Below are 20,262 nucleotides of genomic sequence, written 5' to 3'. Positions count from 1 at the left end.
GGTTAATGTCCCTGATCCTCCTCCTCCCTTTGAGCTCCTCCTCATCCGCCTCCATGGCCTCTACTGCCCGCATGTTAGCTCCATGGACCTCTCTCAGCTGGGCGTGATAAGCTTCTTTAAAGACAGGGGCACTGCCCCCTCCTCTCTGGGATGCATCTTTTGCTTTGCTCTTCCGCTCTTTGGTTGCCCCCAGCTCTGGAAATTCAGAGCTAGAGAGGAAGTCGGATGTGATGGCCGGTTGCTGCTGCTCTTTTTCAGGCTCTCTGCTGAGATTCTTTGCTGCTGTGGAAGAAAATGATGATTTGTGTTTGTTTTATATGTATGGATAAGTGACAGTTATCACAAGAAAAGTGGTCATGTTTGGCTACCTGCAACAACAGTGTTGGTATCTGCTGTTGGTTCAGGTTGAGTGGGCTGATTCTTTGGGCACGATGCTTCCCAGGTGTCGTACAGAGACATGTATTGCTCCAGAGGAAGCCCTTCACCAAACTGCTGATAATAGGCGGTCTGGAGCTGATCCATCGATGGAGCACTCAACTGGTACTTCTTCATTACCTGGAACACATCAATAAAACTTTATTGACCAGGTGTTTTACATACAGTACAAAGGTCAATGGTGGTAATTACTTTATGCTCAAAGGTCCATTTTTAGTCTATATTAGAAGGCTAAAGGCACAATCCAATATCAAAATACAACATAAAATAAGTTAAGCCATGAACATGAATTGTTTCAAATGTTTTTCAGACTAGCCATTGTTAGCAATACCAATTGATACAAACAGCGTAGCAACATGCCCACAGATAACAACTGAACAGTACTATGTGTATGACTGACTTAATGAGGAACTAATAAGACAGATCTGCTATAAACAGTAACATTAGCAGAGTATTCACTACTATTGATGTGAGTAGCAGCCATCTTGAATTCTTATCTTAGGGTTAGTGGGGTTGCTCCGATTCTCCAAGTCTGGAATCCAACCTCCAGTTGAAACTTCAGACTAGGAACTCTGAAATTCTGACTTCCAAGTACAGCTGCAGCTAAACTAAGCTAATATTTTTTTGCTGTCTGATGTTTGTTGTCGTATTGAAAGACCTTTCAATCAAATTGAGACAGAGCGCAGTTAAAAATTCTGCTGAATTGTTGTGGTTCAGTTCTCAAATGGACATTAGAAACAAATGTTAACAGCAAACACAACCCGACAGAAAAATACTCATGTATTGGTCCACAGAACTGACCTCTAAGACCCTCTGGTACAGCTGCTGCTGGGTCAGCTGCTCAGCTGGCTTGGGCGCAGCAAAGAATGTGTTGACAGGAAGACAGTGCGTGGAGAATAGAGACGCAGTGGAAATAAAAGGAGATCCCAGAAGACCAATTCCCTCCTGAGGGAAAGGCACATATTGATGGATATCTACCTGTCCCATGGAAACAGGAGGGGTAGCGCTCCTCTTGTCCCCTACAAGTGGTTCAGTCCTCTGTGGAGTTGTAGGCCTGCTGTTCGCTGCAGCTTTTGTTGGCGTCCCACCTCCAGGTTGGTTTGGAGGCTGGTGCATCTTATGGAAAACCACTTCCCCATTCACAACTAGATCTCCTTTCAAAGAATCTACCAGGCAGGAAACACTTTTGAAACCCAACGAGGCTAAGGCTAGGTTGTGACGATATTTCTGGCTGTAGACTATGGGCACCATTTTGAGAAGAATCCCATTTGGATGTTCCTTCATCATGGCCACGATATTTTCCAGAACCATCCTGACGTTCTCACTGTCTTTTGTAGTTCGAGCTCCCGCCCCTGGCTGACTTCCACAGCGATGGTCCCTATGAAACACCAGTTCCCCTTCCACAACCAGATCCCTCTCCAGATCGGCTAACAGGCTGGTCATGGAGTCAAAGCCCAATGAGGATAAGGTCAGGTTCCTGTGGTACGTCTGGCTGTAGGTTACAGCCAGCTTTTTCAGGGGGATCCCATCCTGGTGCTGCTTCACCATGGACACTATATCATCCAGAACTTTCTCTGTTCTCTTGGTTTCAGCTGTAGCTTTTGTTGATACCCCAGCTGCAGCTCGAGCCCTCCTCACACGGTGGTGGGTTTTGTGAAACACCAGTTCTCCTTCCACAACCAGATCCTTATCCAGAGAGGCGACCAGGCTGGGCTACAGAGTCGAAGCCCAATGAGGATAAGGTCAGGTTCCTGTGGTACATCTGGCTGTAGAATATAGCCAGCTTTTTCAAAGGGATCCCATCTTGGTGCTGCTTCACCATGGACACTATATCCTCCAGAACCCTCTCCATCTTGAGTAATTCTGTCAGGGGAAGAAGACACCACCATTAATAGGTAAACACTGAAAGGTCTTTAGAATATTGGGGTTGAGTATTGTTTTAAATGTTTGGACACTGGACCAACTAAAGAATGGGGAAGATATAGAGGCAAAAAAAGTAAGTGAACCCTTTGGAATGATTAGTATTTATGTCTTAAAATATGGTCATATCTTCATCTGTTACCATCATGAACAAACACAATCTTCATTCATTCATTCGTTATCTGTACTGCTTATCCTTAAGGGTCATGGGGGAGCTGGAACCAATCCTAGCCGACAATGGGCGAGAGGCGAGATACACCTTGGGCAGATCAGCAGTCAATCACATTCACAGTGTGGGTTGGAAAAAAGTTTTAATGATATCAAGTAAAGCTAACTGGAGTCCAAGTAAAGACCTAAAGGAATCATTGGAGCTGAGTGACATCTCTGTTCACAAGTTTATTGGACATAAATTGCCGATGAAGACGTTGACAAACGAAACGCCGAAACAGGTCTGACCAGTTAACACTGACTCAGCAACCAGTTGTTTTTAGCAAAGCTCTAAAAACTGCACACAGGCAATTAGCAACTAGCTGTTGACAAAACATTCATCAGGTGGCCAAAAAATGTAAAGCTTATGTCTGCTCAATGTGTAAATAAGCAACCATTTCCTAAAATGTGTGCTTTAAAAGTGATAATATGACAGTGTTGTCCTGAAAAGAACAGTTACTGCAGGTTTAAGGAATACAAATCTGTTTTTCTTAAATAATAAATAACAAAAAATTTGTCAAATAAAACTCAATGCATCAATGTTTAAGGAGAAGAATGAATTTAAAAATGTCGTCTTAACACAAACCATAACTTAAGTCTTACCATAACTTCTGTAGCAAAGTCTCAAGACTTTTCTTCATTTAAATGTCAAAATATATGAAAATTTAGTCTGTCAAAGCTTTTGATTTGACTGGACAGTTTTGTTTCGAGATACAAACACACTCTGGACAGTGCTCACAGTTCAGTACCAAGTCAATATTCTTATCAATATTGGCAAATACTAAATTGCAATATCGCTCCAGAACACCCTGATCACTAAGTCCTTCACCTTTACCACATTAATTTGGTCTTTTTAAGAAGCAAATACAGTAACTTTTTACTCATATCCTTTTGATTTTTGAAGAGAAAAGGTGTAAATACGATGATAACTGTAGAAACAACAGCTGAGGAGAAGTCCAGATCTGGAGGACCAAGAAAGGGTCTACATGTAAAATTCATCAGGAGGAAACGTTCTGTGTGGCTTTGTCGCAAAAGGTTAAATCTTTAGTTTGCAAGGCGACATGCTTAGTTTAGGTGCCACAGTCACTGTCTTTCCACCATTTTTCAAGCTCATGAAATAAAAAAGTAACAGTGCATTAACACTTGAAGAGATTGTATTTAATTCTTGTCACAAAAAATACGGATTTCTGAGCTCAAACTTTTGCACACAGCTACACACAAAGCTGATCACAAAGTTTACACTGATACTGCCCTATCTTCACCAAAATAAAATCCACATGCTGTATTTTTATTTTGTTAAAACATCCATCCAACCAGAGGCACATAGATAAATTAGCCGAAAGCACAATTTAGCATTAAAAAATAAGCAGAGAGCAGAGATTGGGTCTATCTTACCTATTCTTTCCAGTGAAAAGTTCTGTGTTCCATCTACTTCAGAAGTTAAAATGCTGCAGATGAGCCAACAACAACCTTCTGATTCAGTTTATAAGCTCCCCTCCCTCCTTTCTTCCTTCACCCACCCTCCCTGCTGTGTTTCATTCTAAGCAAAATAACAGAGAAATGAAACTGAAAGTGACCAGGCAGGCTAATTCAAGTCTATGGCTGACTGTGACCTAACAGCCACACTCTCATATTCCTGGAAATGGTTTTGCCTCACCACACCAGAACAGCAATAAAAAGAGGGATTGATTAAGCAGACAAAAACATCTGGGTGCAGTGGAGCAGCATTATTTCATGACCTAAAGTACAGTAAAACTATTTGACTGAAGGACTCATTCATCTAGATGTTTACACAGTGTTTACCAGAAACTAAACTGGACAGTGAGGGGACACCAAAACAAAACAATATGACTGAGGAGGGGAGGGTAAAGACAAACATTTGAGTTTCACATTCCTGGCTTCTCTCAGCTGATTTACCTCAAAACCATGTGGCCTGATGCCAGTCAGTGTCACTGGTAAAACAGGCCTGCGCTCAATGAAACGAAAGTTTAGAGAGGTAACTCTGGCTCTATGAATTCCTGTGTGGACAGTCATGTCAACTGTCACATGCTGGCTGTTAGCTGCCATGGTGAAATACAGCACAATACTCACCTTAGCACATCTTGTTCTGTTTCATTTCCTCAGTGTTTAACTAAGCTCATGCTGATTATACGATATGATGACACAAAGGGCGGGTGCTGTTGAATATTGCTTAGCTGCTGTGTAATAAATATCAAAAGCAAGCTGTTTGTACTGTATATATGTGTGTCTCACAGTCCCTGAGTCTGAACAGTTAAATTATAAAAGCCACAACAACACACCTTGGTCAGTTTGCAGCTCTGTGGTCAGTGAATAACATCTCCTCTCTCCTCACAGTCAGGGCTGCAGACAATAATGACGATAGAGACGGGTCACATGTGGAACTGAGACTGAGCAGTTAAAATATAAAGTGACACCTGAACAGTCCAGTGCAACAGCTTGGCCACATATTCTCCTTTTATCAGGCTTCAAAACTACATTTATTACTGAGGTTGTAGTCAGAGGAGGTGTTGTACTACACTCAAAATGTGTTTCTAATATTCCTCCATCCTCCTGTTTGAAAATGAAAATGAGGTGGACAAAACATTAGAAACACCTCAGTATAAAGCAGTTCACTTCAACACTGCTGCAACCCCAATAAACAACAAATATGGAGATTAATTCCTCTCGGACAGTGACAGCTCAAAAATGAATATTATCATCTTTGTACAGGTTAAATTTAAGGCTGAGCTGTTGTATTGGATTGCATTAGATTTCACCTGTGAGCACTGAGTGTATAAACATAGGTAAATATATATTATGTATTCTATTATACTTGTGTAATATACACCTCAATTTTACTGCATTACTGTTCCATTTTTTTTTTAACAATTTCCCACTCATAACATCCGGCTACTTTACGTAATATAATCTAAAATGCAATGCGCAATGTAACTACAAGCAGCTACAGATTACAGTAATGTAACGTAACTTAACCAGTAGGCACGCGCATCAACGCGGTCCCGGTAAAGTTACGGAACACCAACTTAACGCTGTGTGCGTGTTTCTGTCGCAACATTAATTAAAAGCGTTTAAAGTGCGGCTAACTGTCTCTGCAGCTACCTGTTACTGTGCCGGACACTTCCCGTGTGTGGCTGCTGTCGGGCTGCCTTCACTGAACATTGTCAGTCTCTGTGCTGAGGGAATTACACCGTACAACCATTGGGGCTACCGCTATGCTATGCTATGCTATCCTTGCTAGCTAACGTTAGCAAATAATACCAAAAGTATCGCGATATAACTTTACATTGATCATATTAGCTCGTCATTAACAAGTCTAAAAATGAGCACTGGTGTTATATCTGCATTACGGAATCTCCACACTGTTGCAGTTAATCGCCATTTTATACGAAAGAAGCGAAATTCAATAATCTATCGATGTTTATATTGTTTGCCGCCGCTAACCGGCTACCTAGCTGTTCTTATGCCGCATTCATGGTACACGACAAAAATAGGAAATACGACCTCTCTGTGAAAAAATACGCTCAGGTGCAAACATTTATATTGAACATAATTATTTCAAACACAAAAAATACTTCACCCCAACTTTGTGTTGGTACATCGCTCTTGAGAACTTGTGTTTTGTCTTTTTTCCCCTATTTTTTGAGTTGATATTTTTTATTAATAATGAGAACATTACTATCTACCTACTAAAGGACATTTTAATTTTAATTTTAATTACCCACGTGAAACAGTAGATTGGCTGCACACAATCAGACACCTAAACTATCGAGTTTACAGATTTCAGCGATTTTCTAACTACACATTGGCAGCAGATGGATTTTGTCGCAGGTAGCATGAACGCAGCACTCTGTTTGCCAGTATTGTAAACTAAAGCCGTGCACAGAGGACATTAAACTGTAAACCTGGTTGTCAGTTCACCTCAAAATTCAACTATAAACTAATGTTAATTTTAAAATGATCAGAAATACTCCTTTATGGTGCATTACAAAGTGTCAAAGTCAACTGAAAAGAGAGAATGGCAGGTAAACTGCTGCTGTGAAGGAGTCTTATGTAAAAGAAATGATGGAGGATTTAGAAAACCTAAATTAAAACAAATCTAAGAAGTAATGTTAAAAAAAGAGTTGTGATATGTGTTTCCATCTAATGCATGCATGTACTCTGTCCTAATCAAATGAAATAATTGTTGTTGTTTTTTATTGTGACATGAATTTTCTCCATCACATTAAGATCTTTTGTTCACACAGGTAACAAAGTGAACAGGTGTATTGTCTTCTACAGTATCACAGCATTAAGGTAACATGAGGTTTGACCAATGGTTCTTATTAAATATTAAATAACTGTCATGTGTGCTGTAGTCAGATATACATAGAGACTTTTCTAACTAAATAAGCAACGTCATGGATGTGATGTAACTGCTCTATAGAGGAAGAGAAATGTGAACCACTGCAGCTTCATATTTAACCTTGACTCTACTAAACTCTGCTGTGTTCACTGAGTCTGAGCGGCTTCTTGTTTTGTCTTACGCTCCTCGTTTTCATGGCCGGTTCACCTCAGCTTTGTTCTCTTCTTCACTGGACTCACAGGTCAGTTTGTTATGTGTTAAACTGATTCTTTAAATGTCACATGGCTGAGTAACAACATAATATAAGCAGGTAAATGCTTCTTGTCGCAGGAGTTTACAGCATAACTACAGTCAGTAAAGTGTCGGTGAAGACTGGAGGCTCCATCTCTGTCCCATGTCTCTATGAATCCTGGCACAAAGATCGTGTGAAATACCTGTGTGAGGGATATGCTTGGTTAAGCTGTAAGTATGCAGCTAAAACAGATCGACCAAGTGGATCTGGAAAGTTTTCAATCTCTGATGACAGACAACAAGGAATCTTCACTGTCACTGTTAATAATGTGACAGAGAAAGACACTTGGTACTGGTGTGCTGTGGAGATAAAAGACGGGCCAGATGATGGGGAGTATTTTCAGGTGTTAACCACCAGAGATCAGAATCCTCAGGATTCACCTGGACTCTATGTGGATCATCAGGAGATCACAGGGTTTAAAGGAGACAATGTGAGCATCCACTGTCACTATAGAGTCTCAGGAAAAAGTCAGTGGTGCAGGCTGGGAGAGCCCTGTGTGGAGGAGCCGTCTGGATCAATAAGTGGAACAAGAGTGACCATCAGAGAAAACTTCTCCAGTGTTTTCACTGTGACTCTGATTGGACTGAGGACAGAGAGCAGCGGCTGGTATCTGTGTGTTAAAGGAGACCTACAGATGCCAGTGCATGTTACTGTTACAGACAGACTGAGCACCGGTAAGTGTCATTAAAAAATACTAAATTATAAATAATGTGATGTACAGTTTCTAGGTTTTATTGTGTTGTGTTGTCTCTCACAGTCAAACCCACAGCAACAACCCATTTAACTCCCTTTTCACACACTCTTGAACCTGTGACTGACACAACTACTTTAACATATGAAGCGTCAACCACAGTTCAGAGAGGAAACCACAGGTGAGTGTTCTTTGTGTTCATAGTGCAGAGTTTAGAACATTAAAGCTGATTTACAGTGAAATAAATCAGTCCTGATGTTAGAACCTGCACACACAACCATTCACTTACATGTGTGTTTAAAATGTTTGCTGCAGTGCGTCTGTTTACCCGCTGAGCTTCATCATCATCCTTCTCATTTTGCTGATTGTTGTAACGACGGCCTCGTTCATCTGGTGTAAACTGAAAAGACGCAGTGAGTCTGTCCTGAGCTTTTCATAGATTCAGTTTATCGATATTGTGTTGCTTAATATTTTTAAATGAAATGCAGATGTTGTGGAGTTTTGTCACTGAACAATGACAGGAGTTTTTACTGTTTCACAGCACGACCATCAGCTGCCAGCACGGTAAGATGTTCTTTTTCTTACTTTTTTAAAATGATCAAAATGAATCAGCTGCTAAATAACTGCAGCAAAAAATACAATATTTGCCTGTGAAACATAGACATAGTAGAAGAACACAGTAGGAAAAAAATGGAAGTAATTCAATAAAACATTTCTGCTTAGGAAAAGTATTTAGGTATTTGGTTACTTTCCACCTCTGAGTATAAAACAACGGTGTGTGGGTGTTTGTCTTTTGTAATACCAAGAAAACTGATACCAGTGTTTTTTAAAATGTTTAAAAGCATTAACAAATAGCATGTTGATTACTTAGACAAATTTTATGGTTAATTAATAGCTCTGCCTCTTCAACACAGACTGAAGAGAAACAAAGAAAGTAAGAGAAAGCCAGAAAAACCAAGTGTAACACGTTGAAAGAATGAAGTGTTGTGTGGCTGCAGAACAACACTGTGCCATTACAGACATACAGTATATATAGTTTAAATAATTTACATGCTATTTTTCTATGATCTCTATTACTATTATCTGTCATGTATTCAATATTTCTTTTATAAATAATGATAAAATGAATTTATAGTGAATTTCTGTCACATCTGTCTCTTCTTTACCCAGAGGTCGAAGGCTGAGGGTGATGTGGAAATCGTATATTCTGCAGTTACCATAAATCCACAACCTGTGCGAAAGGTAAATATTAAAAGACATAAACTAAGGTTTAGTGTTTTCTGAAGGTGTTGTTCTTTCTTTAGATTCATTTGTGTTTGTGTCTTTCAGCAGGTTGAAGCTGAAGATGAGGAGGTTACATACAGCACATTGGCTCAAAAATAATTCTATGTAAATGTCACGACTCGCTGTTTTGTTTTACACTTCCTCCTGACTCTCTGCTCAAAGACAAAAAGTAAGAAGAGCGAGGAAACATTCAAATTTTCATTCTCATTTCCTCAAGCTGATGTGTATCTCCTTTGTTTGTTACTAAACACGGTTTTACATTAAAGAATCACTGACACTGGGAGACTGTGTCAGAAGTCATTGTTGGAAAGCTTCTGTGGGAATTAACTGGAAATTTGGGGTAATTTTTTACAAACTGTATCATATACAAGCATAAATATAAATATTTTGTTTTGTCACAAGCCAACATGCATGTAAACTAATACAAATTTAAATCCACCCACCCCCCAAAAAACGCAGGGTAGAAATGCAAATAAATCTGCATTAAATCTGATTGTTTTAACCAAGATTATGCTGCAAGAAGATTATAAGCTAATTGGAAAATTTCTAGTTTATTCCTGTTAATTTCCATATTGTTCTGTTAATTCCCATATATTTCTGGTAATTCCCATATTTTCTCAGGGAAGTAACTGGCTTTTCTTTTCTTTTTCATTTCTATCACTATTTGCTAAACGGAGGCAAAAATGTTGCAGTTGTTGCTCCTGTCACAGTTTTACAAATTCAGACAGGAAGTGTTGTGTTTTAAGATTCTTGCACACAGTCTGCTGTGAACTATACTGTGACAGTTTGTTTCTGTCATTCAACCAATGTAACAGCTCTACAGTCGGAGGAAAAGAGGTGTGAACCACTGCAACCTGTAACCTTCACTCTAATAAACTTTACTCTATTACACTGAGTCGCTTGTTTTGTCTTTGTCTTTTGAGGCTGAAGCAAATATCTAGAAAGTTAGAACAGGAGCCTCTTGGTTATTTCCCCTCTTTATTTGTTGTGTTGTGATAAAAGACCACGGTCTGTTTAATTTATTGATGTTTTATTTCTTAAAAATGTGTTTTATGCGTTGGGCATTAGACTGAATATTTGGTAAAAGAAAATACTGGTATTGATATATGTTAATTTATTACAACAAAGGACAGTTACTGTTCCACCACGTCTCAAGGAAATTAAAAAAGTCTTTTTAACCAGTTGGTCTTTTTCTTTTTTTGTCATCTAGCGCCATCAGCAGGTAAAATTTTCCAAGTGTCAGTTTATGCGACACTTTGAACTTACATTAGAAAGCAGGATTTGGGGATCTGTCAATGTATGTAAAAGACAAATTATGTAGGTTTTTGTTTTTAATAACTTATAATTGTTTTTCATTGCAACATGAATTTTCCTTGCCACATTAAAATCAAATATCCACACACACAACAAAGTGAAGAGGTGTATCATGTTTCAGTGTTGTCCAGCAGAGGGCAGCACATACAAAATATAAAATACTGTTATTAGTTATTAGAGCTCTACTGATAAGTATTTTTCATATCCACGAGTTAATGACAGGACTTTGTGAACTGTGAAAGAGGCTGCTGTGTTAATGAAAACAGTAAACACAAAACACAAACACTAAAACAGTTTTAAGCAGAGGCTGTAAGAGCTCAAACTGAACAAACTCTGTGGCATTAGAACAACATTTACCATAAAAACAAGAACAACATAAAGCACAAAACCACGCTATCTATTGCTGAAGCTGGGCCAATTTGCTCTGCATATATTTCTTTAACCTGTTGGAGAAAAAGAGGAAATATGACAATGGGCAAAGAAGAACAGAAAGACATAAGTTAAAGAATATATAAACTGCTGACTTTTTTTATCGTTTTCTACAGTTTATTGTTTTCTGGAAACCACAGAACGTTACGTCCCAACCACATCACTGCCAGCATCCTCTGGGTATGGATGGAGAGACGGATATAAAATATATAAAATGCAGAAAGTTTTTAATTAAATTCAAACTTTCTGAAGGTTTGAATGGTGAAATAAATGATATCATGTATCTATAAGTGTTGTCATGGCACAACTGTAAACATTAGTCTTTTATTTTGAAGTGCCGGGGTAATGACAGAAAACAGGATGTTGCATCAGAGAGAAGAACCCCAAGTGACCTTTATGGCTAAGTGAAGTTTGATGTTCTACAGCTGGTACACTTTCCATGTGTGATTTCAGACACTGATTCACTCCTATGACTCAGAGGCTAGCAACAATAACATTCAGTTTTGTAACGTCCCTGTTAAGAAGGGGACAAACATTTTTAAAAATGGCTATGGTAATAAATAAAATGTGTACAATATTTATAAATATTTCAGTCTAATGAAAACCACGACAATTTGGTGGTGAATGTTGAAAACTGGGACATTTTAGCATTATAAATATTTGTCAGGACACCTAACTTCTAGCTAATTCCGTTAGCTACTGTAAGCTAACAAATTCCGTTAGCTACTGTAAGCTAACGGAATTTGTCCCAGTTACTGTTCATCAGCCCTAAATATCTTTGTTAGATATAAGTGGGCCTCTGTGTTTCATTTACTGCCATTGAAGAGAAGAAAAATCTTGTTCATATATGATGTTTAGCATGTGTGTGTTTCAGTCTTGCTAATGCTACCACACCACCCATGGTGTCAACACACTTAATGGCCCTTTGAGTCTGGTCTAGTTCGTCATGGTTGTGGATGGGCCAGAGAACTTGACTGGACCAAACTTTCAAATCCAGGCAAACAAATATCATTAAATTTAGAGCAGAAAAAAACAGCTACACACAGTATGTGTTTTACTAGAAAATTTACCTGTATGCATAGACAATAATTTAATGTTCCTCTTCAAAAACACAGAAAGCAATGTTCAAACTACTTACTTAATTCTACTTAATTCAAAGATCATTTATTTGACTTACTCTGTTGTCTTATGATTTATTTTAAGTAACACCCCCCCTATACCAGAGAAAAAACTAAGACAAAATACCCATTTATTAACAAATTTTGTTTACTGTTTTCATTTCAAAGATGTGAAGATGAACAAGCCAAACAGAAATATGTCACTGAACAACTATTTGATTTGTATGTGATTTATGTATATGATTTGTAATGAATACATTGCTCATACTATTTAAGAACATTAAGATATACATGGTAAAAGACACAGTAAATCTATTGTTTGTTGGTACTAATATCAGTATGGACATAACACAAAACAATAATACAGTTTTAGGCAGCTGCTTCTTAAAGACTGAAAACCCCTTATTTCAGTAGCATTTAGTGTCGGCATTTAGTTAGTAGTATTTGTCTTATTTGACAGATGAGAAAATAATCGAGATATAGTATTTAAAACATACATTACATACAGTGACCAAGATTTTCTAAGGTTAGTCTAATTGTCTATAGAGATACATGGGACTTTGTAAATCATAGTACGGTGGAATTACTTTAAGTTTGATCATAAAATTAATGTCAATCCCAAACAAATTTATATTTGACATCTTTCATTTTGTCTTTGTAAACTGCATCAAAGTGCTCCACTTCTGCCTCAGACAGTTGGTTTTTCCAGTCTCCAGCGATTCCTGAAACATCACACAACATGAGAATGGTTATGTTTGGCTCAATAACACTGGGTTTTATAGTATGTATTATTAATTGAAACACACCTTTCCTGAGAAACTCAGATTTTGTCTGGTCAATGAATTCGCATGGAACCATAGAGTAGTTTGACATGTTGTTCTGCTTCATGTTCTTGAACAAACATCGGTCTGCTATCTTCTCTACAACCTCAGCATCCAGAGGTTTCTCCAAGAACTGAGCGATTCTGGCCACAGAGTCCTTCAGGTCCTGCACCAAAGACAAACACAACTCAACTCATCTTCCAGCAGAATTGTTCAGAAAGTCTCTCTTTGAAAGTGTTTCAAAGAGATTTCAGTAGTAAGTTCTGAATTCTAAATCTTACCATGATCATCTCTTCGTAGCAGATGTACATGATGTGTTGTTTATCTTCAGCATTCAGCCAGCTCTTTACATGATCGAACCATGAACCAAACATAACTAGAAAATCACAAGAACTCAATTAAAACAACTTTTTCCCATCAATTATTGATGGTAATGCCTTCCTATTGAACTTGAGGTTCTTTGAACATGTTTCGCTTCCTGTATTGTGTATTGTATTGTGAATAAATTCTGTACATTGCATAACAATGACAACAACCTTTTCCATCAAGGAACTTGTGGAGGAACTCGCTCTGTGAGCCTGGCTTCACCAGGAAGGAGGTTATCCCATAATAATGAAAGGAAGATGTAAACACATCTTTGGGATTCCTCATGACATAGATGACCTGCAGTGATGATATGACATCCATTAATCATTTATGGACCTGACAGAAGGTCTAATCAGCCAAAGTAACTGAAAACATTTGTGTGGGTATGCAAAGCCTTTTAAAGTAATCGAATAGTGATTGAGTTCAGTTAAACCTGAACCTTACAAGTCCATAGGAGAGAAGAGAGCAAATGAAAGCACCTGGATGCAATAAGGATAATAAACAGCCAAAAAAAAGGAGAGACAATAATAAAAGTGAAGGAGAGTATAATGGCTTAAATGAGGAAGTGAGTCTTAAAATCCAGAAGTAAGTTAGCATGTTAGCACGTCCAGGTTGTCTTACAAAAATACGTCATCCCTGCACCACCATTACTCTTTAGAGCAAAGTCATTTTAAATATTTGTTTAATCAGTGGTTGCCACGCTGTGACAAGCAGGTAACTGCCATAAAAAACAGATCTTGTCTTGCTTTGACATGCAATACAGTCAGACGCAGAGATGTCAGTGAGAGATAACACATGCCTACGTGACAGATTTACCTTTGGCTTTACTTTGAAGAAGCCTGGAGGCATCATGTTGTAGTGAAAGTGAGTAGAAAACATGCGAGGAGACGGCCTTTCTTCCAGATTAAGGACGCAGGCCCGATGCTCCTCCAGCCAGGGAACACGGTCCCAGTTAGGAAGGGTCTCAACGGAGGCCGGATCTCCTCCACTCATGACCAAAGGGACAATCTCCTGCATCCAGGTCGTACCTAAGTAAAGAAAGGGCGTTCAAGGTGTTTAAGAGCAACTTTCTTCTTCTTTTTCTTGTTCTTGCATATGTACTTTAAAGTTGTGTTACTGTCCTTTTCTGTCCATGTTCTAACCTTTAGTGAAAAGCCTCCACCCCAGTCTGGCCAATGTCCTGAATATATCACTGCTTTCTCTGTGATATGACAATATATACCAGATGAGGAAATAAAGACGTTAATAATTTCAACTTAGGCTCTATTGTTTATTTTGTGATGTTAACAACAATATTTCATTGTTTGCGATCTACATGACACCACATGGATGCTGGCAGAAACTTAAATACCAGTGTTTTGTTTTCTTGATAAATTTAATATATTTATGTTGTGAGCCTTACATTTCTGCTACAGTTTAAACTTAACACTTTACATTTGGTATTTAATATAATGTAATGTTGGCCTTGTAATCATTTGTTTTTGAAAAGTGTTTTAAGTTTTATACATGAATATTCTATATACTTTTACATTTTTACTGAAAGATGACATACAGAGAGCATCATTGACTCTGTAAATTTGTATAGCAAACTTAATGTAGCTCCAGGTGTGAACTTGTCGGAAAAGGTGTGCCAAATGATTATGAAACCATTAGTCCTCACTATTCAAACACAGATTAGAGAAGTATTTCACAAAAAATGTAAAATGTCTCAGGGAAAAAAAAGCGACTCGAACGCACCACCACAAATCTTTGTCCTGGTAATGTCTGTTTTTATGTACTATATACATACTATATACATTTATGTACTATATTTATAAGAAATCCCAGTTTTCAGTTACACAGTTCCTACACAGTTTAACACTTACTCACTTACACTAGACAAGGGACAACTCACCCGACTTGGGATACGTTACAATAATAACATCGTCCGGGCGAAAGGTAAAGTCTTCGTAGTATTTCAGGCTCTGTGGAGGATGCAGGTGTGAAGGCAGATAAACTCCTTTGTAGAGTGTGTACAACTCAGCCTCAGTCATGGTCCAAAAACAAAAAAATAAGCAGCAGAATATCAGCAACTCGACCTTCAGAGAAACAGAACTTTCTGTTGAACTGATGCACCCACCGGTTTCTTCCACTGTTTCTATCCTTTGCACTGCACCAACTGATATTGTAACAGAAAAACACTGAGTAAGGGTTTTGGTGTATCGATCCTTCAGTCTTTAGTTTGAGTATTTCAACACACCCAGGTTATCTTTTCCTGATCTGGCTTCACCTGACAGCTATGTGAAAGAGGCGGAGTTATTAGTTAAAAGCAGAAGAGTGAGGAACCTAATAATAATAATAATAATAATAATAATAATAATAATAATAATAATAATAATGCATCACATTTCTTTTCACGGTACTCAAAGACGCTTTGACAGTAGAACAAAGAGAACAATAGAACAAAGAAAAGAGAAACAGTAACAAGAATTAAGTAAAGTGACTGTTGTAATTAAGTAAATGCCAGGTTGAACAGGTGGGTCTTGATTAGTGATTGAGAAGAGAATATGAAAAGTAACACTGATAGTTGCAGGTTGTTTCAGTTCTGGCGACGTCCATAAATGACATTTAACAAGGTGAAATATGAACAATATGATCACATGACTAGAATAGAAACACTAGAAATAATTTACAATTATCAAAGTCAGGCTGAGGATTTATTGTAAAAAAGTACATAAATACTTTTTACTTAACTGAGTGAATGTTTTTACTCTTTAGTCTGATGGTGATTTATTCTGAGTTACTGTGAATATGAGATTCAGATAAACAGTGACAGTGAAGTCAATGTCTGAGATCGATCTGACTGAAATGTGAATTTATAATCGTGGGAAATATTCAACAGTGTGTGGACAAAAGCATCTTTGTTTAATCAAAATGAAGATATGTGACCATTTAGTTTGATAAACTCACTCTCCGTTTGTTAGAAGCTCTGTTGTGGACATAATGGAAAGAAAGGAACAAAACGATTCCACAGATCTATAAAAATATCTATTGATCTTTATTATTTGTCACTTTATTGTAAACTCTGTTCCTGTTGGGATCCTACAGAAATGATGACGACAGTTTTCCAGTGATTTGGTTGGTCAGTAGTTGGGTTGTTGTCAGATTTTGATCTAATCCTCTGAAGTCAACCTGCTCCAGAGCAGGTTAGTCGTTAGAAGTGAACCACCGTCGAAAGACTGAAAACCCAGAGGAGTATAGGCCTCAGGACACTGAACTGCTGCTGCAGTGTAAACAAAAGCTGAACTTGTCAGGTCAGAGTACACTCACTGATGTATTTTTACCCTTAGACTTGGATGGGATGGGATATGGATAGGATTCCTACAGAGATAGAGCTTTTTAATGACTAGAAACATCACAATGTATCACTACCAGACTCCATAGACAAAAACAGGAATTTTACTGGGCAGACTGGAGCTGCTGGAATACCACTACCTGGACTGTAATCCGGGTACATCACCCTTGCTCAAAACTGCACTGATACCAAAGATATTTGTCCCTTTCAGTCACTCTAAAAAATACCAGACTTATCATCTCAGTTGTCAACTTATTTTATAGGTCACACAATATTTAACTATATATTTGGCATAACATCTAATGGATAACTACACGATACCAGCTAAACTCTGACAGCAGCATACATTCGATGTGATGGATTACTAATTTAAAGTTTCACGGTTCTGCACATAGATTTTCATAGTTTACAGAATTGTTCATTTTTTGTCAGGTTTTCAGTTTTCTTCTAGTCCAACAGGAACTGAAGACTGTTTGTATTATATTTATCTGTTTGTACAGGGCAAGCAAGATGGAGAGGGAGAGAAACCGGAAGAGATGAGAGTTGATCTCAGTAGCAGTAAAGAGACGACAAAGTCCACCAGTTCATTAGAGACCTGCCACTGCCTGAGTTACTCCAGCTGCTGACATCCTCCTTTGGAACCATGACTGAAGCTGAGCTGTACACAGCTCTACAAAGGAGTCTATCTGCCTTCACACCTGCATCCTCCACAGAGCCTGAAATACTACGAAGACTTTGCTTTTCGCCCAGATGATATTATCATTGCAACATACCCCAAGTCAGGTGAGTTTTCAGTGTCACATATCTAGTGTGTACGTCTCTATTATATTAAAAAATATCTGAGTATCTACATAATGATGATTGTATTTCAATTTTAGACCAATTCTTGTCTGTAGTACCATGTAAACTGTCCTGTGAAGAATATTTTCCAGTATTATACAAAATATTGTAGTTTAAAGTGGAATTTCTCACATGTAATAAAAATACATCAATAAAAATTCAATTACAGTTTATTTGTAAATGTACTTTTCCACAGTGTACAGTACAAACTGCCTACCTTTTATAGAACACTTTGTTGACACATTATAAACACGGAATGGCACGCAGTCAAAACACAATACAAACCAGAATACTTTTCAGATTAAACATCAACTCCTTATCAGGTAGTTCATGAACCTGATAAAAGAACAGGACAGTCCTAACATATTTAATGTTTTACAGCATTTCTAGGTTTTTATGCTGATTGTTCTGTGTGTATTTTCAACATGACTATACATACGTACATATATACACTGATCAGCCCCAACATTAAAACCACGGACAAAGTGAATCACATGGATCATCTCCTTACAATACAAAGTTCTGCTGGGAAACCTCTTTTGTTTAGGTACGACCTGGATGCAGGAGATTGTTCCTCTGATCGTGAGTGGAGGGGATCCGGCCTCTGTCGAGACCCTTCCTAACTGGAACCGTGTTCCCTGGCTGGAGGTGTATAATGCCCGCAACCTTAATCTGGAAGAAAGGCCCTCTCCTCGTGTGTTTGCTACTCACTTCCACTACAACATGATGCCTCCAGGATTCTTTGAAGTAAAGCCAAGGGTAAATCTGTCATAAATTGTATATTATGGGTCATTCAACGAGACAGAAAGAAAGTTCAAATTACCTGAGTACAACACATTGGGGGTTTGAATTTAGTGTACTTACTGTGCCAGTATTTTTTACTTTTTCTGTGATGCTTGCTTGGTGATTCAGGATGATCCGCTTGTTAAGTCGTGATGTCACGACCAACGAAAATACTATTTCTGGGTCCAAAGCTCACAGAGGCTCTCCTGTTTTTAGATGCTGCAGTGCTGTGTCCCGTGTTTTTTCAATAGATCTGAATACAAAAAAATGGAAACGGTTGCAGTTGATAAGTTGACAATTTTTAAATGAATAAGGAAAAAGTTTGACGCCAGAAGGTGCTAACATTAGCCAGCTAACCTAGCTAACATTAGCATCCATTGGTATAAGTGTGTAGAGGTGTGATGTAAATTTAATGGATGTCATATCATCACTGCAGGTCATCTATGTCATGAGGAATCCCAAAGATGTGTTTACATCTTCCTTTCATTATTATGGGATAACCTCCTTCCTGGTGAAGCCAGGCTCACAGAGCGAGTTCCTCCACAAGTTCCTTGATGGAAAAGGTTGTTGTCATTGTTATGCAATGTACAGAATTTATTCACAATACAATACACAATACAGGAAGCGAAACATGTTCAAAGAACCTCAAGTTCAATAGGAAGGCATTACCATCAATAATTGATGGGAAAAAGTTGTTTTAATTGAGTTCTTGTGATTTTCTAGTTATGTTTGGTTCATGGTTCGATCATGTAAAGAGCTGGCTGAATGCTGAAGATAAACAACACATCATGTACATCTGCTACGAAGAGATGATCATGGTAAGATTTAGAATTCAGAACTTACTACTGAAATCTCTTTGAAACACTTTCAAAGAGAGACTTTCTGAACAATTCTGCTGGAAGATGAGTTGAGTTGTGTTTGTCTTTGGTGCAGGACCTGAAGGACTCTGTGGCCAGAATCGCTCAGTTCTTGGAGAAACCTCTGGATGCTGAGGTTGTAGAGAAGATAGCAGACCGATGTTTGTTCAAGAACATGAAGCAGAACAACATGTCAAACTACTCTATGGTTTCATGCGAATTCATTGACCAGACAAAATCTGAGTTTCTCAGGAAAGGTGTGTTTCAATTAATAATACATACTATAAAACCCAGTGTTATTGAGCCAAACATAACCATTCTCACGTTGTGTGATGTTTCAGGAATCGCTGGAGACTGGAAAAACCAACTGACTGTGGCAGAAGTGGAGCACTTTGATGCAGTTTACAAAGACAAAATGAAAGATGTCAAATATAAATTTGCATGGGATTAAAATATAGTTGGTGAACTGAGTCATTCCACCGTACAATGATGCACAGAAACCTGGATGTTGTTGACTGTGGTTCACTAAAATGCTTTCATTAGTTCATTAAGTTTATGTGGAAACTGGAATCAAGTATTCTTATTAGCTTTGATTACTTTATCTTATAGACACACCATTATAGTCCAACTCTAGAAACTCTATTGGTTTGTGCTATAACTATATATATAGTCATTGATTTACCAAAAGACATGTATTATCACATTTATGAGCATAAATGACTGTACTAATGCATATTCACCACTAAAAATACAAAACTGTTTTGGTAAACAGTATAAACACTGAATGTACATTATATACAGAATATAAACACACTTCTTTGTTAATAAATGCCACACCTTTGCATTGAGAAGCTGGGGTTGTTATTCTTTCAGAAAGAATTTGTATTTGGCTGAACATCTGTAGTTAATATGTCGACCTAACGCTCTGGTACTAGACAGTGTGTCCAATGGTTTATAATGTTCAGCAGCTGGACCGAGACCACAAACGAGCCCAAACCAAGAAATCAGTCAGAAAACAAGCCCCTCTAAAGAAATGTGTGAACCCGGAGAAAATACATATTTTCAAGTAGTTTTGGAAAATTCAATTCATCCATCAAAATGTCCACAGAAACCACAACTATATTGTATATAGTGTATTCATTCTACAGCCATGTCACAGAACATGGCTGAACACACAGATTCTGTTTGTAGTGAGCAGGGATAGCTAC

The 20,262-nt window shown here is 38.0% G+C and overlaps 2 protein-coding genes and 1 pseudogene across 3 annotated transcripts; 2 read left to right on the top strand and 1 right to left on the bottom strand.

Moving 5' to 3' along the window:
• Nucleotides 1–7,239: 7,239 nt before the first annotated feature.
• LOC108884580 (CMRF35-like molecule 9) lies at nucleotides 7,240–10,087 on the top strand. Its single transcript, XM_018678555.2, has 6 exons — nucleotides 7,240–7,891; nucleotides 7,975–8,089; nucleotides 8,224–8,321; nucleotides 8,450–8,472; nucleotides 9,079–9,150; nucleotides 9,238–10,087. The coding sequence occupies exons 1-6, from the start codon at nucleotides 7,240–7,242 to the stop codon at nucleotides 9,289–9,291; spliced, it is 1,014 nt and encodes a 337-aa protein (XP_018534071.2). The 3' UTR covers nucleotides 9,292–10,087.
• A 2,080-nt stretch (nucleotides 10,088–12,167) lies between these two features.
• On the bottom strand, nucleotides 12,168–15,484 carry LOC108884614 (sulfotransferase 2B1). 2 transcript variants are annotated; one of them, XM_051069671.1, is made up of 7 exons: nucleotides 15,135–15,270; nucleotides 14,383–14,441; nucleotides 14,057–14,268; nucleotides 13,411–13,537; nucleotides 13,156–13,250; nucleotides 12,860–13,040; nucleotides 12,168–12,775 (listed from the first exon to the last, which is right to left on the bottom strand). In XM_051069671.1, exons 3-7 carry the CDS (start codon nucleotides 14,255–14,257, stop codon nucleotides 12,666–12,668), a joined length of 714 nt encoding a protein of 237 aa, XP_050925628.1. In that variant the 5' UTR covers nucleotides 14,258–14,268; nucleotides 14,383–14,441; nucleotides 15,135–15,270; the 3' UTR covers nucleotides 12,168–12,665. The 2 variants fall into 2 exon arrangements, with proteins under 2 accessions (XP_050925628.1, XP_018534127.1); XM_018678611.2 differs by lacking the exon at nucleotides 14,383–14,441 and having other exon boundaries at nucleotides 15,135–15,484.
• On the top strand, nucleotides 14,276–19,905 carry LOC108884613 (sulfotransferase 2B1-like; annotated as a pseudogene).
• Nucleotides 19,906–20,262: the final 357 nt, after the last annotated feature.

Source organism: Lates calcarifer, unplaced genomic scaffold, assembly GCF_001640805.2.
Source record: "Lates calcarifer isolate ASB-BC8 unplaced genomic scaffold, TLL_Latcal_v3 scaffold_8_19, whole genome shotgun sequence".
NCBI classification, from domain to species: Eukaryota; Metazoa; Chordata; class Actinopteri; family Centropomidae; genus Lates; species Lates calcarifer.
The sequence above is the reverse complement of the archived record's forward strand: the minus strand, read 5'-3'. Positions and strand labels throughout refer to the sequence as shown.